The 12500-nt window shown below is 39.1% G+C and overlaps 1 protein-coding gene across 1 annotated transcript in view; it reads right to left on the bottom strand.

The window, feature by feature from the left end:
• The window catches only part of LOC133663039 (sucrase-isomaltase, intestinal-like), a 90515-nt gene that overhangs the window by 12243 nt on the left and 65772 nt on the right, over positions 1-12500 (bottom strand). The window contains exons 17-18 of the mRNA XM_062067219.1: positions 4828-4920; positions 4599-4772 (exon numbers count right to left, since the gene is read on the bottom strand). Of these exons, the coding sequence (XP_061923203.1) occupies positions 4599-4772; positions 4828-4920 (267 nt within the window). The remainder of the gene's footprint in view (positions 1-4598; positions 4773-4827; positions 4921-12500) is intronic.

Here is a 12500-nt window from a genome sequence, read left to right as displayed (position 1 = left end):
AATACATTTATTTCCTAGCAAAGTCTGAAAAAGTCAGGATGTTGGGATACATGCAAACCGGCGGGTTACAGGTTTTCTTCTAGTCACTCACACACACACACACCAATGACCTGGAGTGATGCAACCACAACAACAACAACAACACATTTTTAGAAGATGTATACCGTATTTTTTGAACCGGTTTATAAGCCAAAGTCCATTAAGTTTTAGAAGAAAAATTGTTTGTTTTCATATATATAAGCTGCAGAAATATACGTTGTGAAATAAGTCATTGACACAGAAAGATTTCATAAATGTTTATTTTCATATTTTACCTGTTCCCAAACGGTGTCTGTAACACGGCAGTAAAACGGCTGATCAAACAAAATAGAAGTCATCGTCATGGACCTGCTAGCTGCGGAAGCTAGCTCTCCAATCAGCTAGTATTTTCTAAGTAAATACTGTAATATCCTGATTATATTTATTTCCTTACAAAGTCTGAAAAAGTCAGGGTGTAGGGATACATGCAAACCGACGGGTTGCAGGTTTTCTTCTGGTCACTCACACACACACACCAATGACCTGGAGTGATGCAACCACAACAACAACACATTTTTAGAAGATGTATACCGTATTTTTTGAACCGGTTTATAAGCCGCGTCCACTAAGTTTTAGAAGAAAACATAGTTTTTTTTCATATGTATAAGCTGCAGATATATACGTTGTGAAATAAGTTATTTACACATAAATATTTTGTAAATGTTCTTTTTCATATTTTAGTTGTTCCCAAACAGTGTCTGTAACACGGCAGTAAAACGGCTGATCAAACAAAACAGAAGTCATCGTCCTGGATTTTTTTCTGTTTTGTTTCGTCCAAATGGGCTTACTTGATATTCTCTAAGTAAATACTGTAATATCTCGAATATATGTATTTCCTAGCAAAGTCTGAAAAAGTCAGACCTGGAGTGACGCAACCACAACAAGAACACTGAACCAGTATACAAGCCGCATCCACAAAATTTTAGAATAAAACTTGTTTTTTTTATATATATATATAAGCTGCAGGTATATACGTTGTGAAATTAGTTATTTACACAGAAATATTTAGTAAATTTTTATTTTCACATTTTAGTTGTTTCCAAACGGTGTCTGTAACACGGCAGTAAAACGGCTGATCAAACAAAACAGAAGTCATAGTCCTGGATTTTTTCTGTTTTGTTTCGTCCAAATGGGCATACTTGATATTTTCTAATTAAATACTGTAATATCTCGAATATATTTATTTCCTAGCAAAGTCTGAAAAAGTTAGGGTGCAGGGACACATGCAAACCGACAGGTTGCAGATTTTCTTCTGGTCACTCACACACACAAATGACCTAGATGAAAGCAACCACAACAACAACCTATTTATACCGTATTTTCTGAACTGGTTTATAAGCCGCATCCACTAAGTTTTTTTCATATATATAAAAGCAGATATATACATTGTGAAATTAGTTATTTACACAGAAATATTTTGTAAATGTTTATTTTCATACTTTAATTGTTTCCAAACATTGTCTGTAACAAGGCAGTAAAACGGCTGATCAAACAAAACATAAGTCATAGCTCTCCATTTAGCTAAACAGACTCAATAACTCCACGGCGTGGAGTGTTAAATTTACTGAGGAATTTACGAAACTGAAACAATACAAACAGAAAGTCACTGTAAGTTAATAATACTCAAAAACTTGTTAGCTTAATAGCTATTGCTCACGACACTTCATTACATTACGTTAGCACGTACAAATACGCATGAAAACACAGACATCACACATGGGGCGATTAAGTAAGTATTAATAGTTTTAGTTATTTTTGGAAAGCTTACAAACGTCGCTTGGAGTGATACATGAACGATGCATACCCGTAGAAACGCTATGGATGGCTAGAAAGCGAAACAACACTTGTACTTCCGGTTTAAAACTTCAAACAACAGCAGCTATTCAGTGAGCGAACTCGTCCAAAAGATGGCGCCACAGCATAAACAAAGATAAACCATTCCAGTGTCTTTGAACGTGTTGTATGAACACTATTGTAATATGGCCGTCAATGAAGAAAAATCCATAGATTAGCCGCACTGTTTTATAAGCCGCAGGGTTCAATGCGTAGGAAAAAAGTAACGGCTTATAGTCCACAATTTCCGCCACTTTATTAATCTCCACGAGAAATGTTGCTCAATAAATAAATATATCATTGTTTTGTTGTTTGACTAAGAATTAAAAAAAAAAAAAATCAAATATTTTGCTAAACTTAAAAAAAAGAAAAATAATAATTTAGTAAATAAATGTATTAAAAATGTTGAAGAATTAAATGTTGTCCTTTTTAGTGTAGTTATTTTAGGTTATACGAGACAATATGCATTTGTTTTTTATTTTTTTCATGTAGGATAAAATATATTTTGTCATAGCAACATTTGACTACAGAACAATGATTAAGGATAGCAACTGTTGACTACATCAATAATAATAATAATAATAATGATAATAATAAAAATACAAAAAAGGAAGAGTTTTGCAGAATAAAAAGCCATTACAAAACATAAAAAAACAGAGCTCAGCCTGCCACCTCAGCCAGGAGCCGATATAAATAGTAAAAAGTTAATTATTTTACTGGATGACTGAGGACGTTTCAACTTGAATAATGCTGTCAAACTGTGAGTGAGTGATAATGTAAATAACGAATAAGGACAGATACTCTGCATACACTGTAGTGAAGTTGTTTTTTTTTTTTTAGGCAAGACTTCCACAGTTTTACAAAAGTCATTCTGGGCCAGCACTGGAATTATTCTGATACGCTGAGAGAATGGCTCGTCTTTGCTGACTCATTAAGCCAAAATTCACTGACTGATTAAAACACTAATGTGTCTTGTTCTTGTAAGATTTGCATATGAGGGTATGGGCTTGAATTATTGTTCATATTCATTCTTCGCTTGCTCCGACTGTAGCCCTGAATGACCTATCTTGAAATGACGACAAAGGAATTCAAAAGGGTCAAATAAGACAAAATTAACAAATAAATACATTTAAATCATTGAATGTGTCATTGATTCATTTTAATTGGAATTATATATGTTTGCAATTGAATGTTTCATAATTTTTTTCATGTGAATTAAATGTAATTAAATAATCATTTAATTACTTCAATATGTATATAATTATTTGATTCATTATTTCACACTTTAATTAGTTATTTAATGATTTATTTAATTACTTCATTGCTAGATAGCCCATCGGGTGTTAGAGTCCGCACACTGAGTTGGACGGAAAAAAAAAAATACATTTATGAAGTGCTGACGAGCAGGTTCAAGAAATAATTATGAAAATCATAAAATGGTCGGTAAAATAAGGAAATCAATAATTAAATATTTACATTATTATTTATGTATCTATTTATCGTAAATGACGATGACTTATGTTTTGTTTGATCATCCGTTTTACTGCCGTGTTACAGACACCAAAATATCAAGTATGCCACATTTGGAAACAATTAAGGTATGTAAATAAACATTTAGAAAATATTTCGTATTAGTGTATATATATGTGTATGGCTTATAGTCTGGTGAAAAATATTTTTTTTCATCAAAAATTTTGTGGGTGCGTCTTATAACCCAGTGCGCTATACAGTCCGCAAAATATGGTTATTCCAGTATTGAATAATATTTAGAGATGTCCGATAATATCGGACTGCCGATAATATCGGCCGATAAATGCTTTAAAATGTAATATCGGAAATTATCGGTATCAGTTTCAAAAAGTAAAATGTATGACTTTTTAAAACGCCGCTGTACGGAGTGGTACACGGACGTAGAGAAAAGTACAGAGAAGTTGCGTCTCCCAGTCATACTAGCCAACCCTCCCGATTTTCCCGGGAGACTCCCGAATTTCAGTGCCCCTCCCGAAAATCTCCCGGGGCAACCATTCTCCCGAATTTCTTCTGATTTCCACCCAGACAACAATATTGGGGGCATGCCTTAAAGGCACTGCCTTTGCGTGCCGGCCCAATCACATAATATCTACGGCTTTTCACACACACACAAGTGAATGCAAGGCATACTTGCTTAACAACCATACAGGTCACATTGAGGGTGGACGTATAAACAACTTTAACACTGTTACAAATATGCCCCACACCAAACAAGAATGACAAACACATTTCGGGAGAACATCCGCACCGTAACACAACATAAACACAACAGAACAAATACCCAGAATCCCTTGCAGCACTAACTCCTACGGGACGCTACAATATACACCCCCGCTACTCCCTAATAATGTGTTAATTCCACGACTGTATATATCGGTATCAATTGATATCGGAATCGGTAATTAAGAGTTGGACAATGTCGGAATATCGGACATCGGCAAAAAAGTCATTATAATATTGACACATTTAAGTAGTACAATTTTAAAAAATCCTCCAAATATTAGATCCAAATATTGAATCAAAATTACATATTGTTATATTATTAATTAAATTACATTTTCCCAACATAATTCATCATTCATTTGCATATGAATCTCATTTTAAATGGAATTTTTATGCATTGTGCTGCATTTTTACACACTACAATATGGTGTTACCTCGGAATACGATTGTAGGAGTCGCTTCCTAGCGGTTCCCCTGCCACACACCTCACAGGAGTCAGGCGTGTAGATTTGAACAAAGTTGTTATGTTCCTCACTAAGCTCATCGATAACCTTTTCAGATATACAGGACTTTTCAGTCTCTCCAAGTCCACTCAGTCCTTCCTCTTCCTGTTAAAGACAACAGGTGATTAGACAACTCGTACCACCTGGGAAATCTAATCACCTGTTCAGCGGTGTTTCGAAGCCAGCACTGCCACGCCCCTGTCTGTCGGTGCACTGTCCTCAGCACCTTGGACAGGGGCGGTGACCTCCCTGACTTCACCATAAAAGTGGGTGACATTGTTATCACCAGGAAAGATGAGGTCACCTACCTAGGTGCCATTCTAGAGGCTAACCTTTCCTGTGATAAAATGGCAACCAAGGTAATCAAAAAGGTTAACCAACGAACGAGATTTCTCTACAGAATCTCCTCTCTGGTCAACAAAAGCACCTTGAGGATTCTGGCGGGAACTCCCGTCCAACCCTTTTTCGATTACGCATGCACCTCCTGGTACCCTAGCACCTCCAAAACCCTCAAATCTATACTCCAAACATCTCAGAACAAGCTAGTCAGGTTACTGCTAGACCTCCACCCCAGATCCCACCTCACCCCTACCCACTTCTCTAAAGTGGGCTGGCTCAAGGTGGAGGACAGAGTAAAACAACTTGCACTGAGCCTAGTCTATAAAATCCGATACACCTCCCTGATACCGAAGTACATTTCAGACTACTTCCTTAACGTAAATGACCGCCATAACCACAACACCAGGGGGTGCTCCACTAACCACGTTAAACCCAGATTCCGAACTAACAAAGGTCTTAACTCATTCTCTTTCTATGCCACATCAATGTGGAATGCGCTCCCAACAGGTATAAAAGAAAGGGCATCTCTATCCTCCTTCAAAACCGCAATAAAAGTTCACCTCCAGGCAGCTACAACCCTAAACTAACACCCTCCCCGGATTGCTAATAATCAAATGTAAACAATAAATGCAGATACTTTTTCTTATGCCTTCTGATCTCTCTCTCTCTCTCTCTCTCTCTCTCTCTCTCTCTCTCTCTCTCTCTCTCTCTCTCTATGTCCACTACTTGATGTCCATATCCTACCCCCCCCCCTCCACACCCCTGATTGTAAATAATGTAAATAATTCATTGTGATTATCTTGTGTGATGACTGTATTATGATGATAGTATATATGATAGTATATATCTGTATCATGAATCAATTTAAGTGGACCCCGACTTAAACAAGTTGAAAAACGTATTCGGGTGTTACCATTTAGTGGTCAATTGTACGGAATATGTACTTCACTGTGCAACCTACTAATAAAAGTCTCAATCAATCAATCAAAAGCGCTGGCCACGCCTCCCTCCACAATGATTTTAGTTGCTTTTACGGCACACAGAAAAACTTGTGTTGCAAAACAGCGCCATCTATCAGGGGTGGGTATATCGATACCAAGGTGCGTATTGGTTTCGAATCGATACAAATTCCATGCGGTCTCTCTGTCCCTCTCGCCTTTGTAATAATTGCCTACTTCAAGTCGCTGCCTTGGCACACAGTGGAGAAAGCTCAGAGCGCAGCCCGAGTCATACCAGCTGATCCGAGGTCTGCAATTAATCCCACGCTCCATTGCACTGGAAAGGGAACAGGGCCTCTGTGATCTGAACTGATATCTGCAGCGTCACAACACTGACGGCCACAAGAGCCGCCGCACAGCTCACACAGACTCTTACGCTGCAAATTGGGCAAAGGAAATATCTGACACTAAAAATGCTCTAGTTGTGATAAATGACACGGGGTATTTGGGAAATGGTGGGCTTTTTAGCAGCTTGAGCCAGGCAGTTGCACAGAAAAAGCAAGGCGTGTTCCAGACTTCAGTCCTGTTGGCGGCAGCGATGCCCCGTAAACTGGGTTACCAACCACCATAAAAAGGTAAGACAAGGTACTCCTGGTCTAAAGTACTCCTGGGTCCCCTGTTGTGCACCAGGAAATTCCAGTGTTGTCATCTGTGACATTGGAAAACTATGATTAAATTGTGTATATTTATGCTAACTACACATATTGCTGGCATAAACAAAAAATATTTTGATTCTTCCCATTTAATTTACGCATGCCTGTAGAGTATTTATTGTAGTATGTCATGTTAAAACTGTAGAGGGTCAGTTCATAGCAGAGGTGGGTGTATACGCGGGTAAACACACAAGTAATTCAGGTCAAACACCTTTGAGCATGAGTAGCATTTACTTATATGACTCATTGCAAGCAACCTTCCCTAGTCATGGTGCGTAAAAAAGAAATTCCAACAAACACAAAATGTCATCAGACATGGTCACACATAACACAACCGGCTAACTGAACTTTGTGGATATTATAAAACGTCCATGCACCATAAAAAAATCTAAATTAAAACCATTTAAATCTATTACAAAGCAATCTGGGATTCATGCGAAAACACTCTTCACACGTATCCATGTTAAGCTGATTTATATTACTGACTGATTACACAACTTTAAAGAGGTTGTCACGGAAGTAAACAAGGTGGAAGTCAAACTTTCACATACTCTTAATATACAGTTATATTAATTATTATTTTAATATCCATTATATTAATATGTATATATATATATATATATATATATATATATATATATATATATATATATATATATATATATATATATATATATACAAATAATGTTTTCCCTCATCTTTTCCCATTTTTCATACATTTTTGAAAAAACTCCAGAGAGCCACTAGGCCGGCGCTAAGCCGCGGGTTGCCGACCCCCGATTTATACCATGTTGCTATAGTAACTGCCTCCAGATTACCAATACGTTGCTCTCTTGCGCCCCTCATTTTAACCACCACGGTGTCTTTTACTCCCCCTTTTTTCAATTGTTTTTTTTTTTTCTGCATCTCGGCGCTACAAACTCTCGCTCGGAGTGTGTCGACGGTGTGTATTCAGGTTTGGCTGCGGCGCCATCCCATATCTCCACTCAATTTACACAGTTAAGTGTCAGCTAAACTGAAATGTAGCATAAGAATTTTGACATAGACCTGCACCCACATATGCTCACAACTGCCACACACACACACACACACACACACACACTCTGGGAAAGTTCTATTTGGGGTGAAGTAGAGTCTTGTTGTTTCCATGGTAACCTCTCAGGATCAACTCAAGGAGGTGGGCCACCATAGCAAATGAGAACACTGCCCCCCCTTGACAAGAGAGAGGAGAATAATAATCTCAGGACCTCATGCAAGAGGCAAAAACAAACGAGACGTGTTTGGTTCGAGAGCATCAGGATGCGGCAGAGGCGGATAAAAGTTTGCGGGTACATATTTCTTTGTATGCTCGACCTGAACTCCAGGAAATATACAAGCTCGGCATAACCTCGAGGGCAGCACAATAAATATTTACCCAGGGTTGTGATCTTATTTATGGAAGGAACTGTGTTTCCGGTGATGTCCTAAACTATATTTGTATTTACTATTATTTCCTTTTAATAATTGGTAGTGACATTTTTTAAATTAATCGTTTTGTTGTAGTTATAAACAGTATTGGGCAAGTGTGTTCATTTTAAATAATAATAAACAGCATATTATTTATTAATAATTACACAACCCAAAACTCATCATCATCATCGGCGGTCACTCGAAACGAGTATGACTGTCCTCCGTAGGGTCGTATTCCCTATATGGAGGACGCCTGTGCGTGGAATCTTTTAATGTGGGGAGACTGGTGCACGGTCAGCCACCACACAGTCCTTGGCATTGAGCGGGCCAGGGTCCAGTGGCATGGAGACCAAGACGACTGGGGACCCGTCTTTGCTGCAGCCTTCATCCGCCTTCCCAGCCGTTGTGGTGCATTCCGCTGCCGCCATCTTCCGCCTGGTCCACCGTTGAGGCGGTTTTCACTATTCGCCCATAGCTGGGGTTATTTACCCATAGCTGGGACAGGGGTTGACTGGGCACCAGGGCATATCCACACACCGGTGGGCCTGCATGCCCCGTCTCTGGGGCCCCCTGCTGCTCCGAGATCCCGTACAACTTAGCCTGGAACCGCGAGGTTCCAGTTACCGTGTGTGGCCACGAGGAGGCATGTACGAGTCTTGACAATGGAGAGGCTATGTACCGGCTGAGGAGGCTTATGCACTCGGCTCCTCTTTTCGCCCTCTGAGACAGAGGGCTAGCCGGCGGCACTAGCTGAAAGCAATGAGTATCAGGCAGAAGCAGCATGCAGCATAGCAAGCAAAAGCGGCATGCAGCATGCACTAACTACAGGTACTACTACTCCAAGGCTACTGCACTAGACGCATCACATCGCCCTGTGCGATGTTTTCTGCACACACACACCCAAAACTAGTAAAGTTGACACATTGTGTAAATGGTAAATAAAAACAGAATACAATGATTTGCAAATCCTTTTCAACTTATATTCAATTGAATAGACTGCAAAGGCAAGATATTTAACGTTCGAACTGGAAAACGTTGTTATTTTTTGCAAAAATGAGCTTATTTGGAATTTGATGCCTGCAACATGTTTCAAAAAAGCTGGCACAAGGAATTCAGGGATTTCACCATTTACGGTCCGTAACATCATCAAAAGGTTCAGGGAATCTGGAGAAATCACTTCACGTAAGCGATGATATTACGGAAGAAATCACTTCCGTAATATCATCGCTTACGTGAAGGGATTTCGTCGTAAACAATTCACCTTTCCTGTGAGTTGTTTACGACCTTTTCACAGAAAAGGTCGTAAACAATTCACAGGAAAGGTCAGTTCAAAAAGAGTTCGTAAAATAGTTGAAAAAGAGTTCCATCAAATAGTTCAAAAAGAGTTTGTAAAATATTTCAAAAAGAGTTTGTCTGGAAATTGGGCAGATCCTGTCCTCTCTCCGCTTTGAAGTCCTTGGGCCAGAACAACATCCTTCTGTTGATGACCATACATGAAAGAAAACAGAAAACCCTACATGTGATGTGGCTCTCCCCCTTACACAGTGGAGTTTTACGAGCCTTACTCTTCGTAGGCCTCAAAGACAGCCCCTGTCCTTTTGCCTGGAACTCATTTCAACACAAAGTTTTTTGTGATAACTTACAAACAATTATTCTAACAGTTGTAACGTAAGAAAAAAAGTAATTCATTCGATTACTCGTCACTAGAAAGTGTGTGGTGGTGTTATTCCTCACGCCGGTAATAGATCTTTCTTTCAGCCAGCAACGCTTTAGCGTAACACCTTCCCGAAGGAGCATTTTACCACCTAGGAAAGCATATTTCTCGAGGTGTGAAAACTTGACGGTGTTGTTATCGAGCCGCCACTGACCTTTGGAAATGGTGTTAGCCATCTCGTTCTGTGTTGTCCTTTCCTTCACGACAAACATTTCGTGGTATTAGCACAGTCCGTTCTACCCACATTGTTAACGGCTATCAAACGTATATGTCTTTACAAAAAAAAAGCCCTCACGAGACATGTAAACGTGTTTGGAACACAAAGGGCTTACTCACACTAGGCCAAATATACGAGTGCCAGGGCCCACGTCACGCCCACAGAGAGCACGTCACGACTGAAGTCGTCAGCCAGGGCCATTGCACGATTCCACGCACACACATTTGCAACGTAGTCGAGTCATAGAAGCACTGTTATGCAATCGCTCCATCTATTCTCCATTAAAAGGTACTTTGTATGATCACATTCATTTTGTTAAAAAGTCTAGTTTAGAGAAGTATTTGACCTTGGATATATGATCATCCATATTGGCAGACACATTCATTCATTCTATTTTATTCAGAGAGGTAAAATCAAACAGAAACGCTGGCCTACTGTATTAAAAATGGCACATATATATATATATATATATATATATATATATATATATATATATATATATATATATATATATATATATATATATATATATATATATATATATATATATATATATATGTACATCACATGGACAAAGATAAGACCTTATGGAGGAAAGTTATATGGTCAGATGAAACACAAATTTTACTGTTTGGCCACAATACCCAGCAATATGTTTGGAGGAGAAAAGGTGAGGCCTTTAATCCCAGGAACACCACTCCTACCGTCAAGCATGGTGGTGGTAGCATTATGCTCTAGGCCTGTTTTGCTGCCAATTGAACTGGTGCTTTACAGAGGAGTAAATGGGACAATGAAAAAGGAGGATTACCTCCAAATTCTTCAGGACAACCTAAAATCATCAGCCCGGAGGTTGGGTCTCGGGCGCAGTTGGGTGTTCCAACAGGACAATGACCCCAAAACACACGTCAAAAGTGGTAAAGGTATGGCTACATCAGGCTAGAATTAAGGTTTTAGAATGACCTTCCCAAAGTCCTGACTTAAGTATATATTTGATCGATCAAAAGTTTACATACACTTATAAAGAACATAATGTCATGCCTGTCTTGAGTTTCCAATCATTTCTACAACTCTTATTTGTTTGTGATTTAGTGATTGGAACACATACTTGTTGGTCACAAGAAACATTCATGAAGTTTGGTTATTTTATTAATTTATTATGGGTCTACTGCTGGGTCAAAAGTATACATACAGCAATGTTAATATTTGGTTACATGTCCCTTGGCAAGTTTCACTGCAATAAGGCGCTTTTGGTAGCCATCCATAAGCTTCTGGTAAGCTTCTGATTGAATTTTTGACCATTCCTCTTGACAAAATTGGTGCAGTTCGGCTAAATTTGTTGGTTTTCGAACATGGACTTTTTTCGTCAGCATTGTCCACACGTTTTGATTGATTGATTGATTGATTGAGACTTTTATTAGTAGGTTGCACAGTGAAGTACATATTCCGTACTATTGACCACTAAATGGTAACACCCGAATACGTTTTTCAACTTGTTTAAGTCGGGGTCCACTTAAATTGATTCATGATACAGATATATACTATCATATATACTATCATCATAATACAGTCATCACACAAGATAATCACATTGAATTATTTACATTATTTACAATCAGGAGTGTGGAGGGGGGGTGGGGGGGGGGGATATGGACATCAAGTAGTGGACATAGAGAGAGAGAGAGAGAGAGAGAGAGAGAGAGAGAGAGATCAGAAGGCATAAGAAAAAGAATCTGCATTTGATTGTTTACATTTGAGTATTAGCAATCCGGGGAGGGTGTTAGTTTAGGGTTGTAGCTGCCTGGAGGTGAACTTTTATAGCGGTTTTGAAGGAGGATAGAGATGCCCTTTCTTTTGTACCTGTTGGGAGCGCATTCCACATTGATGTGGCATAGAAAGAGAATGAGTTAAGACCTTTGTTAGTTCGGAATCTGGGTTTAACGTGGTTAGTGGAGCACCCCCTGGTGTTGTGGTTATGGCGGTCATTTACGTTAAGGAAGTAGTTTGACATGTACTTCGGTATCAGGGAGGTGTAGCGGATTTTATAGACTAGGCTCAGTGCAAGTTGTTTAACTCTGTCCTCCACCTTGAGCCAGCCCACTTTAGAGAAGTGGGTAGGAGTGAGGTGGGATCTGGGGTGGAGGTCTAGAAGTAACCTGACTAGCTTGTTCTGAGATGTTTGGAGTTTAGATTTGAGGGTTTTGGAGGTGCTAGGGTACCAGGAGGTGCATGCGTAATCGAAAAAGGGTTGAACGAGAGTTCCCGCCAGAATCCTCAAGGTGCTTTTGTTGACCAGAGAGGAAATTCTGTAGAGAAATCTCGTTCGTTGGTTAACCTTTTTGATTACCTTGGTTGCCATTTTATCACAGGAAAGGTTAGCCTCTAGAATGGAACCTAGGTAGGTGACCTCATCTTTCCTGGTGATGACACTGTCACCTACTTTTATGGTGAAGTGATTGACTCTCT

Source organism: Entelurus aequoreus, linkage group LG13 (genome assembly GCF_033978785.1).
Source record: "Entelurus aequoreus isolate RoL-2023_Sb linkage group LG13, RoL_Eaeq_v1.1, whole genome shotgun sequence".
In the NCBI taxonomy this organism is placed as follows: Eukaryota; Metazoa; Chordata; class Actinopteri; order Syngnathiformes; family Syngnathidae; genus Entelurus; species Entelurus aequoreus.
The sequence above is the reverse complement of the archived record's forward strand: the minus strand, read 5'-3'. Positions and strand labels throughout refer to the sequence as shown.